A 22,702-nucleotide genomic window follows, 5' to 3' on the forward strand; every position below is an offset into this window, starting at 1 on the left:
TTTTTTTTTTTTTTTTTTTTTTTTTTTTTTTTTTTTTTTTTTTTTTTGCCGAATTTCATCAGGAGTTATTTTAGCTTAGAGATCAATGGTCGGGAATTTTAGCTTAGAGATCAATGGTTAGGTGCCTAACTGTTAACGAAAAAGAAGAAACGGGCTGCACCTCAGCACCCTAACTAAAGGGTTAATGGTCTCGGCCCTGGTAACATAGGCTAAAAGAAAATGCCCTGGGCTCAACTATCTGCAGCGCCCCCCTTCCTGTAGGGCCGCAGATGGTACCAGTCTCGGGTTTATTATTTTTCTCCCCAACAGAGAAAGGGGGGGGGGAAGGAAAATGAACATGCTGCATATATTTCCACAGCGGTCGAGTCCGAATTATGCAAGATCACGTTTCAAAAACAATATTTTTCGTTGCCTTCGAGTCATTGCCAGAGACCACTGGAGTATCCGTTTAAGCTCAGCCCTCCAAAAAGATTACTGTCCCCAGTCTGGTGCTCAGTTTGTCTTTATATGGTTGGAATTTTGTTTTACAAAATATTTCGAGCCATCTTTTTTCTTTTTATACTTGCAGCAGGCTGTGGTCCAACTGAGCCGGTGCACCTGAGTTGCCAATTCTGGAAACAATGATTTTAAAGGAGAGAGGGAGGAAGGAAGAGGGAGGACAGGAGAAGGGAGGATGGAGGGAGGGAAGAAGAAAGGAAGGGAGGAAGGAAGCAGAGAGGAAGAACGGAAGAGGGTAGGAAGAGGAGGAGGAGGAGAAGGAGGAGAAAGAAAAGAAGAAAGAGAAGGAGAAGAAGCAGGAAAAGAAGAAGGAAGAGGAGGAGGAGAAAGAGGAGAAGGAGAAGGGGAAGAAGGAGGAGGAGGAGGAGGAGGAGAAGGAGGAGGAGGAGGAAGAAAAAGAAGAAGTTATTCAAGGAATCTTCAATTGGTCCCTCCTGGTAGACCTAGTGAATTCTTTCCCTATCTAGTAATCTCTAGACCTCTGTTTGAGGCAAAAAACATAAATTTTGCAAATTATAAGTAAATATGCTCTACAAAAGTCCTCCTAGGATGGCTTCTTTGTGTGTAGGTAATTCTAGGTTCCTGAATGAATTTACAGAGTTTCAGAATCAGAATCAGCCAATTTGTCAATCGATCAATCAATCATTACATATCCAATATATATTTGGCACTACACACAAAAATGATCTAGTGGCTGCCCTCAAGGAGTTTATAATCTGAGGTGAGGAGAGAGATAACATCTCTAAAATACATTTAAAATTATTTTCTAAGGGAATCAAGGAAGTACTAGCACCTCAGGGGTCAAGAATCTCATGGTACTGCTTGGGTTGAGCTTTGAAGGAAGCTAAGGGTTATGAGAAGAACTGAAGAGGGAATATATTCTCAAGGCCAGGAGCACAGCCTGTTCGAAAGTACAGAAACTAGTGGCTGAGTGTTTTTTGTGAGAAAGTGTATACTTACCTAGCTCTCTTCTGAGAACCAGCCTAAAACCAGAGATGCTCATCATCTATAGCAGCTCTTTAAGATCGTCTACTAAATTCTAGATTGTGGGAGGACAGCTTGGGCTCAAATGAGTGCCCATACTGAGGAAAATCAAAGATCCCTATAGTATTGATATGTGAAATAAAAGCAGGATCAATCAGAATGTAAAAAAACAAAGACAAAATATTCTCCTTTGTGGAGACTGAAAAAATTAAGAACTGTCCAGAAACAGTTGAATTCCATCCTGAGATTGGCTGTTTCTAGTACTTCAGAATTAGACTGAGAGGTTATTGCCTCTGAGTTTGTTTCCTTTCCCCTCTCTTAGCCTCCCACCCCCTACTCCCTCCATCTCTAGGTCTGGTTTCACTTGGAGATTATTTTTCTACACTCTATTTGTAGGACCATGTGGCCTCCATACCTGGCTCTGGGTTCTGTGTGTATGTGTTTTAATACACTATGGGCGCCAATTCCCCTCTTGGAATGGAGACTTGGGTTGGGGAAGGGTCAAAGAAAGGAAGAAGAAACCCAGCTCTATAGTTGCACTATTAATATATTCTTCCGCTGGTGCCTTTGATTCATTCCAGGACAAATATAGCATAAGGAATTTCGGTAGTCATGTTCCCCTCTGCCTTCTCCAGTGCTATACAGTCCTGCTCCCTATTAAATAGCATCCAACTTCATCTTCTTTATGAAGGGCAGAGCTGAGTCTCTTCCTTTATATTTCATGCAGATAGAAAACAAGTGCTCTACTGAACACTCCAATAACTCAGTTATTGGAATAGAATTTTGTTGTCTAGAGCAATGATTTCATCCATGTTAGAAAATAGGGATATGCAGCTCAGCAACTCATCTGTAATTTGTAGCATTAGAAAGTTTTCTAGGAGGCCCTCAGAGATTAAGAGGTCTGCCCAAAGTCAGAATGACAGTATGTTTCAGAAGCACATCTTCTTGACTCTAAAACCAAGCCTCTTTTTTTTGAAAGTGATTTGATAGAAATTGCCTTTTATGGGAAAAAGGTCTTCTTTTCTTTTACATCATCCTGTCTAGCAGCTGTCCATTTACCAACTCAGTCTTACTCTACGTTAATACCTGATTGGTGGCAGGTTAGAAGAAGATAGTGAAAATCAATCTAGAGTCCCAAGAGAAAGTGGTTTGGGGAATATGTGCTCCCAGTTCACTCTAATAATATATCTTGGCTGGTTATTCTGGTAAACACTATCCAACAAATACTGCTGTCCCAGACTTCTGGGCCCCAAGAATTAAGTTAGAGGTAAACTTATTCTGGATTTGCTCTAGACTTGTCCCCAGCATATCCCTCCTTAGTGATGGGTTTCTCTGCCAATCCAGAGAGCAGACACTCTCTTATCCTCCCAGGAATTCCTTGAGTAAAATTGTGATATTTTCAAGTTCTGCCTAGATTTCCCCCTAATTGAAAAGGCTCTAAGGCTCTCTCCAATGGGCAAACTACAAAGTTGAGGCCACCCTCTCTGTCTACACCACTGGCATTGTGGCTACTGCAAAATGAGGTGGGAGGTTGGTAAGGATCTGGAGGGGTTCTAGGATAGTGACCCAAGCCAGCCACCTGTAGTACCATATGCTCCAGAGCTTTTTGCTTAGCAAAACAAAGGAGAGGAGTTTTTCAGCAAGGTACTCTTAGCATGGAGTTTCTTATTAATGACATTTATAGTAGCTGCAAGTGTCTATCATTTCATAATTATAAAGCACTTTACATGTACTATTATTTTTGTCATTAAGTATATTATAATAATAATGCGTGAGCTAGGTGGCACAGTGGATGGGCCTTTGCACCTGGAGCCAGGAAGACCTGAATTCAAACTCTGCCTGACACTGCATTGTGTAACTGGCCAAAACACTTAAATTCTGTCTGTCTTAGTTTTTCCATCTGTAAAAGGAGAATAATACCTACCTCCTAGGGCTGGAGGTTGTGAGAATAAAGTTAGATATTTGTAAAGTGCGTTGTAAACTTTAAAGCCCTGCATAACGGCTAGCTATTATTATTATTATGTAGAGAGATAATGTGGTAAAGTGGATAAAGGGCCAGTCAGTGAATCAGGAAGACCTAGATAAAATCCTGACTGAGGTACGTTGGCTATAAGACCCTGGCAAGTCACTTAAACTCGAAATGCCTCCAACACAAATTCCTGAAATGAGTAGCCCGGCACCTAGATGGAGAGAGTCGCCACACCGGGAATTCCCTTACCAGCAAGAAATCACAGTTCCTCATCTCACAACATTAGTAATCTAAGCACTCTATAAGTGAGTTGCTACGAATAGCTGACATTTATATGACACTCTATAGTTAGCTACAAAGAGGTTTACAGGCACCATCTGATTTTTGTCATCATCAGTAGTAGCAGTATTACTAATAAACACAGATTAGGTAGTGCTGGCCTCCCTGGAAAGCAGTTCAGATCCAAAGGGCAGTGGAAAAGATCCTTTTCTCTTTCTCAAAGACTCCAGAACCTTTTCTGTTCCTAGTCTTAAAGGTGAACTTAGTAGAGAGCCTCGTGGGAGAAGAAATCAATGTTCTGTGCTTCTCGAAATAGGATGCCTGTCCCCACTTTGTCAATGGGTTCCTTCCGCGCGGTCTGAAGGATTGAGAAACGAAGAGTCGTGTTTTCTGGCCTCTGGTGAAATGACTAGACCCGGGCATGAGCCTTCCACCGCTTTTTCTCATTTGTTAGAAAGGTATCATAGTGAAAGTGGTTGGGAGTGTGTGTGCCTCTGAGTGAGGGTCAGAGACAAAGACTGCTTGAACAAATTCCCCCAAGAGCCCTGGGTAAATTCACAAAGATCTTCGGGAGGGATTCATAATTCCTCACGTCATAAACTGTACTCTCCCTTTTTTCCTTTCAGGTCCTTCAGGCAAGCAGCCAATGCCCGTGAAAGAGCCTCCTCATTGGAAATTAAGATAGTTGGTGCTCAGAGGGGTAGCTACGCTCTCGCCCCGTTGGGGCTTTCGAGAACCCTTGGATTCTGGGTCGTTTTTAAAGTGTTCCTCCCCCAATATTGTTAGCATCTTCGGGAGTGTGTGGGATCATCCTCTGCTGCTCTCCGGGTAAGAAAAATGCTCAGCACCAACTAGCCCTCCTGTCCAGCCTGAGGAGGAAATGCCAGGGGAGTTTACCCCCATTTCTCTGAGAAAATGCTTCTTTCCGAACTTGGTGCCCACCAAAGGACTCTGAACAAAGTCCCGGCTATCTAGGGAGAAGGTATCCCAGCTGCTCCCGCTGCCCTGCACATGCGCTCACACTGAGGAGATAGCCTGCAGCAAGCACTTGGGGAAAGGGCGAGTTAAACACCCAGTCAGCCTCTCCGGGCCTCATTGTTTTAATGTCTATAATACTTACGCTTGGTTTGAAAAAGAATAATGTCTTTACATTCAGAAGGAAAAAAAAAAAACTTCAAAGGGCAGGGACTTCACAATATGGAGAACACATGGTTGTCTTAAAAGTCCTTGCCTGCCAAAACGTGTTTCTCAGGACTTTTCTCCTTTGCTTGTCTTTTCTTTTCTTTCTTCTGACGCTCCTCCTCTCCCTTTCTTTTCTTTTTTTCTTTTCCTTTTCTTTTTTTTCCACCAAAAGTGGGTGGTAGCCCCTAGGCTCCGGTTACATGGCTGGGGGGAGGCAATTTGCAGTCAGGCTAAGCAAGGCAATTAGGGGCTGAAATGGTGTATTCAGGCTCAAAGACTTCCTACAGAGGCGTCCTCTTCCTAATCTGAAAGAAGTTCGACTGCCGACCAAACGGGAGCCGCCAAAGCCAAGTGCGAGCAAGCTCTCTGGGCTTGACGTCTATTAGTACAGACCGTGCGCATTCAGGACCAAAGCTCGTCTTTCCCCTCCCTAGTTGGATTTTCTTCAGGACACAGATTATGTGGACAGTTCTTTAGTTATCCTGATTGAAAAAGCTCTAGATTTCCACTCAGGCAATCTGGCATCATATAGTTCCTCTGCTATTTGGCTGTATAATGGGCAAGTCACCTGATTGCTCGGTTTCTTTCGTCGTAAATGCGGCAGCAAGGTGTACCCTGGACAGAATGTCGGGCTGGGAGTCAGGAAGACTCATCTTCCCGAGTTCAAATTTGACTTAAGGCACTTCCTAGCTGTGTGACCCTGGGCAAATCATTTAACTCTGTTTGTCTTAGTATTCTCATATGTAAAATGAGCTGAAGAAGGGAAAGGCAAGCCACTTCAGTATCTTTGCCAAGAAAACCTCAAAAGGCTCACAAAGAATTGGATACTGAACACCACACATAGGAATAGTCCTGTCTCTCTGGTTCTAGGAAGGAAAGAACCTTTGTAAAGCTTAAAGGACTATGGAAATGCGTGTTATCGGTTTAGCCCTATACCTGCGAAAGGAGAAGAGAAGGTAGGGGGGGAAAGAGTTCAAAGCTTAGTCTAAGCAGTCTGCACAGTGAACTTTCCCCTGTGAAGCCCTATCTCTCTAGAGACCCAATCGTTTCTTTGAAAGAATAAAAATGTATTTGAATCCTATCTTTTGCAGCCAAGGCAGCTGAGCTCCAATGGCACACTGCTAGAGTAGAAATGGGATTGGACTTTATCAGAAGTCAGAGCTTTCTCTAGGACACATACATGTGTCCCAGTGGCTGGGTTAGAAAAGGGATTCGGACTCTGCCCCTTTAATGCATCCCTTTCACCACTTCTGTTGGGGGGGGGGGTAAAGGGGGTGTGTGGAATAAATGATATCAGGATATTTTCTCAAAAAATTCAAAGGTGAAAAAATATTGAGGCAAGGGGGAGGTATTTTAAAAGGTTTTCATTATAGTGAGAACATGAAGCTCTTCTAATGCAGTAATTTTGAGCCCCTATGGAAGGAAGCTCTTCACACATGGACCTTGTTAAACTTTCTGACGCTCTGGTGAGGTGTGTGTGTGTGTGTGTGTGTGTGTGTGTGTGTGTGTGTGTGTGTGTGTATTATAATCAGTCCTAAGATACAGATGTGCCCCAGAGAACTTAAGTAACTTAGCCACTTTGTGGCTTCAAGAGCCAGGCCTGAGTGCTGGGGGATGGGAGGAGGGGGAAGATACACACAGGTATAGTAGGTATGATAAACTACTTCTTCTGCTCAGGTGCTGTGATGTCATCAAAGTGGAGAATCTGAGTAGAAACTTTCCTCTGCCAATGCATATAGGCTGTGATTTGCCCAGAATCAGAGCAGAACTTAAATACAGGTCTTCCTAACCCTGAGGCCAGCCCTCTCTCGCTCTCCATTATGTTAGGCTGACTCCCCATAAAACCTAAAAACTACATTGACAAAAATATTCTCTCTCTCTCTCTCTCTCTCTCTCTCTCTCTCTCTCTCTCTCTCTCTCTCTCTCTCTCTGTCTCTCTCACACACATGTTGGGAGAAGAAAAAGGAAGAGAATTAGAAGCAATCTGGTGTAGATGTTGATAGAGAATCGGACATAGCATTCAGAAGATCTGTGTTTAAATACCACCTCAAACACCAGCTATGTCTGGGCAATAGCTCTTATGCTTTACTTTAATCATTTGTAAAATGGGGGTGGGGTTGTCATTGAAGGCTTGTAAAGTACCTTTCAATTCTAAATTTATGATTTTGTGATTGTTATTTGGGAAACCCTGGCTTAATAAAGGGTACCAAGGTAAGATCCAATGACCTGGGTTCTCATCCAGGCTGGAACCCTTCCCAGCTATCTGACTGCTCTCTCAGTCTCCTTTTTTTCACCTTGCAAACATTGGGCTAGTAATACTGCAGTGTTTACCTTGTGAAAAAAGCACTTTGTAATAATAACTAAAACTCCTATAGCTTTAAAGATTGTAGATAGGCTCACTTGCATTTTTATTCAAGTCCTGTGTTGTAAGTACTATTAGTTAATATTTCTCTACTCTAATACTGAAGTCCCAATAACTTAGTCCCAGTTTGCAGATGAGGCAACTGAGGTGCAGCAAAGTAAAATGACTTTCCTATGGCTACAGAGTTAGAATGTGTCCAAGATGGATATCAATGCAGGTCAGCCTGATACAGTAGTCTATTTACTAAACCAGGTTACTTTTGCTTAATTGAAATATGCATTATAATTATAATAATAACAACAACAGTAATGGTAACCAGCAATGTTTACTTGTACTTAGGAAGCAGATGCTGATAAAAAGAAAGGCCTGCCATATTGGAAAGGAAGCCAGCATAATTTCTTCCCACCTGACACTGCAGACTACATGCCTAAATGCAATCCTCAAGTTTTGGTAGAATCCAGAAAAGGGACTTCAAGACATTTTAGATTTATCACTGCTTTTGAAAAGGTATTCTTCATTTGGAGAGAGGAAGAGGTAGCTCTTCTGTATGAAAATGGACTTTTTCCATTATCTCATTCAGTTTTGAAACAATCACATTGGGAGTGATTTCCAAGCCCCAGAGTTCCTCAGATTCGAGATATGTTGGAAGACTCTCTTGCACTTGATGGGAGAATAAGTTTGCCTAGCACAGTCAAACCAGCTTCAAGACTTTCTGGGACCTGAAAGATAGGATTTCTGAAGGTGGGAGAGGAGAATGGGCAGAAAGATCTAGAGAAAAGACTCCTGGATAGATATTATAGGACTTGGGTTTGAATCCACTTGGGTTTGAATCCTAGCTTTGCTAGCTTCATCCCATGTGACAGTAGATTCAAGTCACTTACTGCTCTAGGCCTCAAATTCCTATAAAGTGAGAGAGATGGACTAAAAGATCTCTATGTTCATTTCTAGCTCCAAATCCTATCTTTTTCTTACTTTTGCGACTGTGTTTATGCAGAAACATAGGCCAATATTAACCGAAAGAATAGTTTATTTTTATATGGATGGATGGATGGATAGACAGATGGACGGATGAATGGATAGATGGATGGAGAGACAGATAGATATAGATATAAAGTTATAATAATATATATAGTATATATGTATTTTATGCTATTTAATTATTATAAATATATATACTATGTATACCATAGTACTATATATGTATTTTTTAAATCCCTATTTTACATATGTCAAATGAAATCTATCCTCCCAGAAGTTAAGTGCTTTGCCCACAGATCCAGAAGCATGGCTAATAAGTGTCCAAGGCTAGAAACTGAACTTAGTTCTTCCTGATTCAAAGGCCAAAGCTCTATCACTATACTATACTTCCTTTTGTGGTGTTTGCTCATGTGCTTACATAAACATTCAATACCTCTACACCCTGGAAGTCATTCAGCTTTACAAGTACATCTCAAAATGTTTCTTTAGCTTTTCTTACAAACTAGAATAGTTTTATTGTTGTTGTTAATTAGAAAAATTCAGCATCTCCCATCCCACCCAGAGAGTTAACTGTCCCACCTGGGCTGAGATTTCTTATATTAGTATAGGCAGTAACAATGGCCTCTGATTTAGAATTTCTGTTCTGAACCTTCAGGATTTGCTATAGTAAACATATGACCTATGTTTTGTCGCTGCCTTCTATGTTCCAGGCTCTATGCTAAGTGCTAGAGATATAAAATAAGATAAAAATAGTGCCTGAACTCAAAGGGCTCGTAATCTAATTGGAGAGACAACAAGCAAATAACTATGTATAAATATAGTAATGTACAGGACAAACTGGTTAATGATAGGTTGTGCTGGTAGAGATTAATGTTACCACTCTTATTAATAATAATAATCAGAGAGAGCTTTTCAAATCCCTTTTAGGACAACTCAATTCAACCAACAACTTATTAGCATAAAGGAGATTCAAAATTTAGCCAGATGCCAAAGGAAATTAAAAAAAGGTTTATCTAAAATTTCACCCTTGCCTTCATGAAGCTTATGGCCTAGTAAAGAGCTAAATATACACAGGTAACTAGAGGTGATCATGTGCATTCATCAGAGATGTACACACAAATTTTATTTTCATCTCACAAGCAACTGTGAATTATTCAATATAATCCATATTCTTCAAAGGAAATAGCTTGGAAGTGATTAAAATAGTTTAACCTTACACTTTAGGTTCTACTTTGCCTAGAACACCAGTCTCCTATGTATAAGGTACTCTTTAGATTTTGTTTCACTAATTCTGCCTGTTATCTCTATTTTACTTGCCTACAACGCCATATATAAAGGTTTGCCTATAGTACAAATAAAATACTTTCAGGGAAACAAAGTAGATGGCCATTGGTTTGGTTATAGTTAAAGAAATTGTGACAAATCGAAGAAATGTTATTGCTCCACAAGAAATGGTGAATAAGATTACAGAGAAATATGGAAAAAACAGGACAAAGTGATGTAAGGAGAGAGAGAGAGGGAGAGAGAGAGAGAGAGAGAGAGAGAGAGAGAGAGAGAGAGAGAGAGAGAGAGAGAGAGAGAGAATAACTACAGAAATGTAAATGGATAGAATAACAACAATCAAAACAACCACCACTGCCACCTAAAACTGAAGGCTGTGAAATTACAATGTCCAAGACTGACCATGAAGAAGAAAGGAGAAAATGACCTCCTTTCTTTCAAAAGGTGGGAGGACTGTAAGTGTGAAAGTGTCATAGATTGTAAGATTCCTTTGATATGTAGGTTGGTTTTACTGTTCTGTTTCTCCCTTCTCCCCTCTGCTCTCCTCTGCTTTCCTTTACTCACCTCTCCTTACCTCTCCTCCTTTCTCTCCACCCCAGCCCATTTCCATTTATTCATTGTCAGAAGAATGAACTCTCTACATAAAGGATGGAAAGGGATATATATTTCTTCTGACAATGAATATTTATATATGTGTGTGTATATATATGTACACATATATATATATATATTCGACAGTGTGCTAGAGCACCCTGACCCAGTTCTGAGTGCCATTGTTAAAATTTTTAGAGTGTGTTTACATCTCAGAAGTCAGCAAACTCTACAAATCAGGGCTTGATATTTTGATTTTTTTGTTTTGTTTTTATCTAGATTTTTTTTAAATATTGTTTTTTATCTAGATTTAAGAAAGTCGCAGAGAAAATAATGCAGATTGAATTTTTGAGTGTGTCCTGTAAACATTTCTCCCCAGCATGGATTAAGTCAACTGTTAATCCATACTCTGGATATATTTGAAAATAAAAATGATGTAGAAAGAAAAGATACTGTAGTATACAGAATTGGGGGGATATAGTTTTTTCTAGCTTTGGCTGAGTTCCAAAAGCAGTTGGGCTTTTAGAATCTTGAGGAGAGGCAGTTGACTGGATCTTCGGTGGAGGGAGGAAGTCAATGAGCGAGCTCTTAGATTATCTAGCTTCAATATTGAAATTTAGCCTAGCATTGATATATTTACTTAAGAAATTATTATTTTAGATAGACCCTTTATATCTTCCTTTCCTAATACCACCCTGCCTTCCCTCCCTTACCTTAGTGGCTGTGGAGTTTATAAGGAGAGAAATTAGAGAGGAGTTAAATCTGTGAAGAGTTATCTAATTGACAGCATTATTTATAATTTAATCAAATCATCATTTATTCCCTTTAGATAGCATTTTGTAAAACTGAGTAAGGCAGGTCCTTATTCAGATTCATCTTCACTTCCCTTCCACCACCTGAGGTTCCTGAGATAACTGATAGGGCTTTCCTTTGATCCACCTTCCTAACAAACATCCTTCAAACAAATAAACTCTTTGTGTTTCAATAGTCCTATTTAGTGTAATTTGTCTGTTAGTTATCAAGAAGGAAGAAGAGGGAAAGAGACAACATACTCTGGGCTTAGAGGGTAGCTGAGGCATCCATCTTGAAGGAAGGTGTTACTTCAAAATAGGTCCCTTCCTGTGAAATTAACTAAACCCTGTTTGTTAATTTCAGTCTAGTCTATTTCCCTCAGCTTGGGTTTGAGTCTAAGTCCCAGTCTGTAAGCCTGCCGTGTTAGTCTGTTTAGTTTAACTTCTTTTCTCCCAAGAAGATCTCTGTTTCCCTTCTGTGTTATACTCCTGACTTCAGTCCTATTATACCCTGAATCTCCTTTAATCCCAGCCTACCTGTAGCCTAGTATACCCACTTAGCAAGTCTCCAACATCCTCCTTTCAATTCCCTTATCCCAAACACCTTTCCTCAAATTACCCTCATAACAATACTAACACTTTTTTTTTAAAGACTTCTAGTGACAAAAATGATCAAATAGCATCTTTTCATAGTGCATCTTTGTTCATATTTCGTTTGCCCATGAATCTAAATAAATAATTTTGCATCTGTTAAAAATATCTTCGATTTCGAATCCGTGCCTAGAAAGGGAAATGTGCTCTCCTCTTGCCCACCTCTCATCCTAGCCTTAATGGATGGGAAGATGTTTAAACACCTTTCCTCTCCAGGCTTCTATTGTAGGCTGCCCCAATCAGCAGATTTCTGGTTGACTTCTTCTTCCCTCCTCCTTCACCCCCTAACACCACTAGTTGCAGTTATTTGCGATGCAGTTCAGCCACAGATGGTAAGCGACTGGAGTGGGAAGCAGAGTGGATCACCTTCGTCTTGCTCTTGTTCTTCTTTTAAAAGCCAGGTGGCGCCAACTCTCAACCCCAACTTGAACTTGAGACTGCTACTAGTTAAAGCAGTCAAGTGAAGGAAAAACTTTCTTTTTAATTTCAGAAAGTAGAAGATGGAAGATGAAAACACTTGGGGTGTTCCCCAACTCCAGAGGGTTGTTTTTTTTTCCTTTTCAACCTCATATAGGATGATTTAAAAAACCATCAAAGACAGCAGGTGAAAATAAGTATTTGTCCTAGTGCCTCATGGAGCCAGGTGGAAAGAATATTTTCACTAAGGAGATGTCCTGGTCATTCTGAATGGGTTGGTGGGTTTAGGGTAGGGAATGATATAGGGAGGAAGGAAGTTAAGAAAATTTAAATTCTTCAAGCATCTTCTATCTAATGGCTGGCATGTACACATTCACCTGTACCTATGCAAATACACAGTGTAGTGAACAGAAAACCTCTCTCGGAATGGGAAGACTAAGTTCCAGCCGTGGCTTTTCCAACTCACTATCTGTTTGCATCTGAGCTCTAGTTTCTTCATTTTTAAAATGAATAAGGTCTGGGACAGCTAGGTGGATACTTCCTAGCTCTGTGGCCCTGGGCAAGTCATTTAACCCCAATTGCCTAGCCTTTACCACTCTTTTGTCTTGGAACTGACACTTAGTACCAATTCTAAGACAGAAGAAATAAAATTAATGAGGCCAACTACAGGGTCTGTAATCTCCCTCCCACAGATAACATTCTGTGCCTCTGATGTACCTGAGTCTCTGAGGGAATAATAAGATCATAGTGTTAAAGCTGGAAGAAAATTCAGGGGTCAACTAGTCCAATCCCCACATTTTAAAGATGAGGAAAAATAAGGTCCTGATTGGTTTTAAACAACTTGATCAAGGCCACACAAGTGGTAAGTGGCAGAGCTGAGAGTTTAACTAACCTGACCAGGGTCACACAGTTGGTAAGTAGAGATTCAAACCCACATCTTCTGACCCCTATACTAGTGTTTGGATCTCTATAATTAAATATATACATTCTGTATAATCATATAGTTACATATTAATATATAATTATATATATGTCTACTGCACATGTGCATGTGTGCAGATCTATGATAAGAAACGGTATACTTGTTATTTAAGAAGCAGCACCTTATGAAAGAAGGAGAATTTGCATTTCTCCCTCCCATTTTTCCATGAAATTTTCTTCCACAGCTATTAAGAAAAGAAGAAGAAGCACAAAAGAGGCCACAAGGCAAAGCAACAAGAGCACAGAACGAACTTTAGCTTTGCTTACTGCCTGTGTGACCTTAGTCAAGTCAACTCCCTTCTCTGTCATCTGTAATATGGAAGGGTCTGACTATGCAGTTGATAAGATCTTTGCATGCTCTAAATTTATGACCCTGTAATTGCAATAAGTTGCATCAGTATACTTGTTACCCTGCCTCTACTAACTTGCCTGGAGCCTTGTAAATTTGAGATCTGGAAAAGAGTTATCAATCTGGATATCAAAATTTGGCTCTTCATTGGTGCTACTGTTGAAAAATCATCACCCAATTAAGATGAATTCAATAAAAATAACTTTGAGCAGTCCCTGGGATACTAATGGAATGGAGTTGGTCTCGTGGCCAATAGAATGATTGGGTTTTAATTGAAATGACAGGGCACGCCCACAGAAACCATTCAACATTTTGTAGTAGATGATGGTAATAATGATGACAGTGCTTTATTCATGTTGTTCTTACTTATATTAATGCTGACAGTATCCTTGCTACAATATGAAATTTATCCCTGGGTTCTTTCAAAGGGATTGCTATTGATAGGCTTCCTCTCAGTTCCCTACTCTCTGGGTTTAGAATCAAAAGTCTGGAAAGCCCCTGAAACCTGATGGCGTTACATACTGACATGTGGAGGGTGCATGATCTCATGGTGATGTGACCCAGGATGACACCACAGGGAAAACGTTGCCAAGAGGAGGACCCTTCTTGGCTACTCTTGGAATTCAGTGGTCCAGCCTGGATTCAGAAACCTGCCTGTTTGCTGATAGATACATCCTGCCCAAATGTGGAAAAAACATTAAGGGCAAAAACATTCAAAAACAATTGAAATGTCATCACACTTTGAAAGAGAGCTAGTAGCAATATAAATATGAAGCCATCTGCACTTCAACTCAACTCGACTAACTGGGTTAGATCCGGGGATGTAGAGGTGAAGGAGAACACAGGCTGGTCCATAGAAAAGCTTACCGAAAAGGAAGGGGGACCAGACATGTGCAGAGAAATCTACTATACAAATTAGAGTAGAAGTTCAAAGGAGAGTTTCAAACATTGTTATTTTTAAAATTCCAGACAGAAAACTACTCTTTAGCTTCAAAATCTCCAGGCCGTGGAGGTGGGACTCCATGGAGAAGGTAGCAGTTGAGCAAAATGTTGAAGGAAGGAAAAAATGTCAATGGAAATATAAATGTGAGGGTGGGTGGACAGGGATACGGGAGGGGAAAAAAGCTGAAGAAATTCAGATTTGGAGTGGGAAGAGAATGGAGCTCAGTCTTTTCATTTTACAGATTTGAGACCTGGAGAAGTCAATAGAGCTAAGATTTTAATCCAGGTTCTCTGATACAGTACAGACAAAGGAGGCAAGGGGAGCAAAGGGGAAGGAGAGTAGAATGAGAATAGGGGATGGTAAAAATCTAGGTTGACTGAAATATGGCCTATATGAAGAAGGGAATAAAACAAGAATAGAAAGCTAGATTGCAGAAGGTCCTGAATGTCAGGTTGAACAGATCAGATGTATTTGATAGGCAATAAGAAGCCACTGAAAGCTTTGGAAAAGGAAAGTGATATGATCTGAATTGTGTGTAGAGTAGAAAAGTGAAATAGACAGTTATGTAAAAGTTGGTTGGGAGATGGGGAAGACAATAGTCTAGGTCAGTGACGGGATTCCTGTAGACCACATGTTAATTCAGAAAACCATAAATTAATATTATGTATGTGCTTTTGTATTTTTATTTAATTTGTTAAACATATTCCAATTATACTTTATTCTGGTTTGGATCATTTCAGATCTCCTATAGCCATTTCAGCAAGGAGTTCAACATGTCAGATCTAAGTGGTAGATATCAAGGACCTGAAATAGGCTGGTAGCATTAAGAGTAGGAAAAGGAGAATGGTTTCAAAATACATTAATCAAGCCTATAGGACTTGACGCTTTGGGGCATGGATGAAAAGAAGAAACAAAGATATTCCATTTGTTCTGATATTTTAAATCAAGGCAAAGGGGAAGATAGGAGGGCCATCAACTGGGGGTTGGGGAGAGAAATTAAGAGGAGTAAGTTATAGGGTTGGAAATGATGAGTTCAGTTTGAGACATGCAATATTTGAGGCATAGGGGCAATCCCCAAGTGGAAATAGTCAAGCAGGCAGTTAGAAATTTGGGACTGGAGCCCAGATGAGAGGTTAGGGCCTCAGCTACAGATTTGGGAGTCATTTACATTGAAGTGATAATTGAAGCCATGGGAGTGGATGAGATCACCAGAAAAAATAGACAGAGAAGAAAAGTTGCTTTACCAATTATATTCAGTGAAATCCCGAAAAGGGTGTAACCCAGGCTGAAGTAGGGGAAAGTAGGGACAAGGCTGTCAGGAATATAAAGATGTAGCCATAAAATAAGTGTGTTTAGGGCTTCCATATTGGAGGCCCCTGAATTACCCAGAGATATGTGCTTTGATCATTTACAGCTGCCTCCACCAAAGCCCTACTCTGAAGCTTTACTATATACATAGAGAGAGGTGAGCCCTGGTCAAGCTATGTCTATAAGCCAAGAACCAGCCTAGCTAAGGAAGAAGCTCATCTCCAGAAAGATGGCCACCAAATGATATAAAGGCTAAAAGGAAGGACTTGGAGTTTGGAAGACCTAAGTTCAAATCCTGTTTCTGACTGTGTGATCATAGGGTACTCACTCTACCTCTCTAAGCCTCAATTTCCTTATCTGTAAAATGAAAGTATTTAATTAGATGACCTCTAAAGTTCTTTCCTGATCCAAATCTGTATGATTCAATGGTTGTTTTTTTTCTAGCATGATGGTCCAGAAAACAAATAAAAATGCCTTTCAATCCTACATGGGCCCTCTTCTTACTTCTGATGGTGGTAGAGTGGCAGAATAGTAGAAAGAGGCTGCCAAGAATCATGTTGTTAGAATATTCATGAAGAACCTCAGCAATAAGACTACTATGAAAATAATTGCAGCTTAGATGTCAACAGCTGCTACAGATAGAGAAGTAAAGAAATTCTTTGAAGAACTTGGCAAGATATTTCAAACCAATTCAACATATAACTTGATGTCTGGATATGAGACTTCTATTAGAGGAACTAGCTGCAAAGATTTTTTTCTCCTCAGTTAACTGTTTCCCACCTTATTTTTGGCGGCATTGACACTGCTTATGAAAAAACACCTTGGAAACTAGCTTGGGGATTAAAAAATGAAAGAAACCAAAGGTTGATATAATCAAAAGTTTACAGATTTCTCAGGGAAAGGTCAGGATCATAATATCATATTGGAATTGGAAGAGATGTCAGAGACCATATAGTTTTAACTCCCTCACTTTGCAAATGAGGAGACTGAAACCCAACTAAGTTTAAAGATTTGACTAGTCATATAGCTAGTGAATATCAAAGGCAGGGTTTGAACTCACATGTTTTAACTCCAGAGCTAACATGCTTTGCACTATCTCAGTCATTTGTCAAAGTGTTACTTTTTAAAACATTGTGGAAGAAAATTATGGGAAAACAAACTAGAAAAATCCTTATCATGAGAACAAGCTAAGTCTCATCATCTCTAGTGCACTTATAAATGAAGCTAGAAATAGAATAAATAGTGTAAAAAGATTTTTTAAAGAGATTTTTCAAGCATTTCAATGGCAATTTTTCCTCATCATCAATTCTAAATTCTTTATGAGGAAGTAAAGATACAATTTTTTGTTGAATGGTAAATTAATTTTTTAATTTGGTTTTATTTTCATTTCCAAATTTTTTCCCTCTACCACCTAATTCCCATCCATTGAGAAGGTAAGAAATACTAAACTAATTGCCAATATGAGATCATGCAAAACAAATCTCTACATTAGCCATGTAGGGGGTGGGGGTGGAGAAAAAGAAAGTGGAAAAGATATGCTTCAATCTGCAGTCCGAGTGGATCAATTTTCTCTCTAAAGGTGGATAGTATTTTTCACCTGGAGTCCTTTGAAATTGCAGTGGGATCATTGTGTTGAGCAGTTACTAAATCTTTTACAGTTGATTAGTTTTACAATATTGTTGTTACTGTGTAATTTGTTCTGCTGCTTTTCACTCTCACTTTGTATCAGTTAATGCCTTTTCAGGGTTTCTGAAATCATTCCTTTTATCATTTCTGACACCACAGTAGTGTTCTATCACACTCATATACACCGTAACTTATTCAGTCATTCCTCAGTTGATGGGTATCCTCTCAGTTTCCAATTCTTAAGCACAACAAAAAGTGTCAGGAACATTTTATACACATGGGTCTTTTCCCTCTTTCTTTGATCTCTTTGGAGTTTGACCTAGCAGTGGTATGCTATGTCAGTGGGTATGCACAGTTTGATAGTTTTTTGGTCATAGTTCCAAATTGTTTTCTAGAATGGCTAGACAGTCCATATGCTCCACCAATGGTGCATTTAAATACTTGTTTTTTCACATCTCCTCCAGCATTTCTTTTCTTTTTCTGCCATCTTAGCCAAACTGATGGATATGATTTCTTCATTGTCTATGCTTATGCCTTAAATTTATTTTTCTAGTCTTATTGCTATAACTGATAGTTCTTTGTACAATATTGAATAATAATGTTGACAACAGATATCTCTACTTTATCCCTGCTCTTCCTGGAAAACCAGATAATAACATAAAACCTTGCTCTTGGTTTTTAATAGATACTACTTATCATTTTAAGAAAAGATCTTTTTATTCTTATGCTTTCTACTTTTATGTTTATAGTTTTCCTAATTTTTTAACAAGCCCTGTATTTCTTATTTAAATCCATCCTTGCCATTGTGTATGATCTTTGTGAAATATTATAATCTCCTTGCTAGTATTTTATCTTAAAAATTTTGCATCAATATTCATTAGGAAAAATAATCTATAATTTTCTTTCTCTGTTTTTGTTCTCCCTGATTGAGGTATCAATAATATATTTGTGTAAGTGAAGAAATTTAGTAGGACTTCTTTTCCTATATTTTCAGACAGCTTATATAGTGTTGGAATTAATTGCTCTTTTAGTGTTTTGGTAGAATTTATTTGTAAATCCATCTGATACTACAGTTTATTTCTTAGGGAGCTCATTTATGGCTTAGAATTTTATTTCCTATCCTGTTAATCTGTATAATTTCTATTTTTATACGTATCCATTTCATTTATTTTGTCACTTTTTACCATATAGCTGGGCAAAAGAGTACCTAATAATTGCTTTTATTTCATCTTTATTGGTTGTCAATTACCTCTTCTCATTTTGCTATGGGTAATTCAATTTTCTTCTTTTTACTTAAATCTAATTAGCAAATTATTTATCTATTTTATTTATTTTCTTTTTATTTATTAGTTCAAGTTTTTATTTTCTATTTATTAATCTCTCACTTATAATTTTTATCACTTCAATTTTGCTGTTTAATTGGAGATTTTTAATTTCTTATTTTTCCTAGGGTTTTTGTTTTTTTGGAGTAGCTACATGCCCCATTCATTGACTTGTTCTTTCTCTTTTTTAGAAATGAAAGCTTTAGTGCTACAAATTTCCCCTAAGCATTGCTTTGAATACATTCCACAAATTTTGCTATGTTTTTGTTGTCTCGTTGTTGTTGTTGTTGTATTTAATATAATTATTGACTTTTTCTATAATTCATTCTTTGATCTCATTCTTTAGGATGAAGTTAGTTAGTTTCCAATTAATTTTTAAACTATCTTTCAGAGATCCTGCATTGAATGTAATATTTATTATATTATGGTCAGGAAAATGCATTTAATATTTCTTCTTTCTGCATTTTTTTGTTAGGTGTTTTATGTCTTAATGTGTGGTCAGTTTTTATGATGGTACCATGCATAGTTAAAAACAGGTATACTCCTTCATCTTCCTATTTAATATTCCCTAGAGGTCTAGTATATATATTTAACTTTTCTAAAATCATATTTATCTCCTTAAGTTCTTTCTTGTTTAATTGTTAAATTTATCATCTACTATTATGATTTTACTATTTATTTCACCATGTATCTCGTTTAATTTTTCCTTCAAGAATTTGAATGTTAAACTATTTGGTGAGTATGGGGTGTATGAAGTGTTCAGGTAGGACTAGCACCTCTGGTGTGAGAGTTTGCCATGCACTTTTCAAGGCTGCTCCTCTATCTTTGGTGTCCGCTTGTCATCTAATTTTTACCTGTGGTTCCAAGAAGCTGTAGCATGAGCAGCATCCACATTCCAGTAAACTATCTCAGCAGATGGGCTAAACCAGGTTGAAGATAACCGTCAGGCCACAAACCTATCAATGAGTTAGGGAGATGTCTACCACCAAGCATGTGAAGATTTCCCTTATGGAAAGGGTGGATGAGAACAGTTTGTTCCAAAGACTGAAATTGGCTGAAGCAGGCACTGTGGACTACTTAGGACTTGGTCAGACATCAAAGATGCCAAGGTCATCTACTGCATATGGACCATCACCAGTCAGTCCTCTTGACTTTTGCCTTGCCACTGGATTTGAAAGATTCTGGAAGAGAGAATGAAGCTAACAACTTTGTGCAACTCTGTCTCATTGAAATCTAATTAACTTGAGGGTCACTCCATGATGTCATTGGCCTTCTTCAAAAATGAAGGGTGAACAACAATATGTTGGCTATTGAAATTAATTCATTGTCTATGGTACCTTTTAGCAAAATGTGGTTTCCCTGTTTATATCTTTTAATTAGGCCTATTTTTGCTTTTGCTTTGTGTAAAACCATGAGTTTTCCCTCTTGTCTTTTTTACTTTAACTGATAGATTCACTCTAGCTCCTTATTGTAACTCTTTGTACATATTTCTTTTTTAAGTTTATTTCTTTTAAATAACATATTGTAGGATTTTGGTTTCTAATCTATTCTACTATTCTCTTCTATTTTATGGCTGAGTTCACCCCATTCTCATGTTGTTTGCTGTGTATTTATCTCTATCCTATTCCCTTATACTTAACCTTCTTAGTGTTACCCTGTCCTTTCCTCAAAAGTCTTTTTTGCTTCTGACCACTGCCTCCCTTAATCTATCCTCCCTCTAATACTTTCTCTTAATCCCTTTCTCTCCTGCCTTCCTGTTGGGTAAAGTCAATGTCTGTGCCTGTTTGTGCATATATTCTTCCTTCCTTGAACTAGTGTTGATGAGAGTGAGGTTCAAATGTTGTTCACTACCATCCAATTCTCTTCCATTGTATAAATTCTTTGTATATTTCATTTATTTGAGATAATTTCTCATTCTTCTTTCCTCTTCTCTCCCAGTACATGCCTCCTTTTAAACTTTACAGTCTTTTGAAATCATGCCAACATAAGAAAATTAGGCCTCAGTAAATTCCCTCTAAAATTCTTGGCAATGCCAAAGTTCTTAAGGGTTACATGCATCATCTTCTCATATATTAATTTAGAAAATAACTTTGTTTATAGTCCATTAGGATTTCTGACTCATGTTTGCCTTTTTTATACTACTCTTAAATCTTGTATTTGAATATCAAATTTTCTATTCACCTTAGGTCTTTTCTTCAGGAATTCTTGAAAGTCCTCTGTTTGACTAAATATCCATTTTCCAAGCACAAGATTATATTTGCTTTCACCAAGTGGGTTGTTTTTGGTACTCTTAGCTTCTTTGGCTTCCTGAATACTATTTCAAGCCTTGCTTCTTTAAAGGATAGTTACTAAATCCTGAGACTTTTCATTTTAGGATTTCTTTCAGGAAGTGACCGATGAAGTCTTTCAATTTCTACTTTGCCTACTGGTTATAAGATATCTGGCAAGTTTTCCTTTATAAATTCTTAAAATATGATGTCTAAGCTCTTTTTTGTGTGTGTTTATGGCTTTCAAGGAGTCCAGTGTTTCTTAAATTATCTCTCCTTTATCTATTCTTCAGGTCAATTGTTTTAACAGACAGCTTATGTTTTCTTCTATTTTTTCAATGTTTTGACTTTGTTTTCTTTTTCTTTTTAAATTTTTATTTAGAATATTTTTCCATGGTTACATGATTCATAATCCCCTCATTCTCTCCTCCCCTCTCCCAAATCCAACAAACAGTTCCACTGGGTTATACAAGTATCATTGTTCAAAACCTATTTCTATGTCATTCATATTTGCAGTAGAGGGATCCTTTAACATCAAAACCCTAATCATATCCCTATCACACTAAGTGATGTAGCATATATTTTTCTAATGCATTTTTGGTTCCACAGTTCTTTCTTTAGATGTGTACAGTGTTCTTTCTCACAAGTTTCTCTGGATTGTTCTGGGTCATTGCATTACTGCTGGTAGAGAAGTCTAATACATTCGATTGTGTTATAATGTATCAGTCTCTGTGTATAATGTTCTCCTGGTTCTGCTCCTTCCACTCTGCATCAATTCCTGGAGGTCTTTCCAGTTCACATGGAATCCCTCCATTTCTTTATTCCTTTCAGCACAATAGTATTCCATCACCAACATATACCACAATTTATTCAGCCATTCCTCAATTGATAGACGCCCCCTCATTTTCTAATTTTTTGCCACTATAAAGAGCGTGGCTGTGAATATTTTACAATTCTTTTTCCTTATTATCTCTTGGATATAATCAAAGTCATTCATTTTACATTTTGCAATGTTCTCTGTCTCTTGCTTGGTCTTAAGTTTCTTCCTTTCCCACAGATCTGACAGATAAACCAATCTATATTCACCTAATTTATTTATATTTTGCTATATTTAAGTCATTCACCCATTTTGAGTTTATTTTGGTATAGGGTGTTGATCTAAACCTAAGTTACCCCATACTGTTTTCCAATTTTCCCAGCAGTTTTTGTCAAATAGTGAGTTCTTGTCCCAAAAGCTGTGATCTTTGGGTTTATTGAACACTAGCTTACTGAGGTTGTTTACCCCTAGTCTATTCCATTGATCCACCCTCCTGTCTCTTAGCCAGTACCATATTGCTTTGATGACCACTGGTTTATAGTACACTTTAAGATCTGGTACTGCTAGGCCCTCAACCTTCACTTTTTTTTTCATTATTTTCCTTGATACTCTTGATCTTTTGTTCTTCAGATGAACTTTGTTTTAATTTTTTCTAATTCTATAGAAAAGTTTTTTGGTAGTTTGATAGGTATGGCACTGAATAAGTAGATTAATTTGGATGGGATTGTCATTTTTATTATATTATCTCACCCTACCCAGGAGCAATTAATGTTTTTCCAATTGTTTAGATCTAGTTTCAATTGTGTAAAAGGTATTTTGTAGTTGTGTTCATATAACACCTGTATTTGTCTTGGCAGATAGATTCCTAAATATTTTATATTGTTTAGACTCTAGAGTGATTTTAAATGGAGTTTCTCTTTCTAACTCCTGTTGCTGAGTTTTGTTGGAAATATATAGAAATGCTGATGATTTATGTGGATTTATTTTGTATCCTGCAACTTTACTAAAGTTATTAATTATTTCCACTAGCCTTTTAGTTGATTTTCTGGGGTCCTTTAAGTATACCATCATATCATCTGCAAAGAGTGATAATTTAGTCTCCTCAT

General features: G+C 38.1%; 1 protein-coding gene across 1 annotated transcript in view; it reads left to right on the forward strand.

Moving 5' to 3' along the window:
• Positions 1-337: 337 nt before the first annotated feature.
• Positions 338-22,702, forward strand: part of SCRG1 (stimulator of chondrogenesis 1) — a 193,774-nt gene continuing 171,409 nt past the window's right edge. Inside the window, exons 1-2 of the mRNA XM_044681673.1 lie at positions 338-510; positions 4,357-4,430. Of these exons, the coding sequence (XP_044537608.1) occupies positions 338-510; positions 4,357-4,430 (247 nt within the window). The remainder of the gene's footprint in view (positions 511-4,356; positions 4,431-22,702) is intronic.

The sequence above is a fragment of the Gracilinanus agilis genome, chromosome 6 (genome assembly GCF_016433145.1).
Source record: "Gracilinanus agilis isolate LMUSP501 chromosome 6, AgileGrace, whole genome shotgun sequence".
Lineage (NCBI taxonomy): Eukaryota > Metazoa > Chordata > Mammalia > Didelphimorphia > Didelphidae > Gracilinanus > Gracilinanus agilis.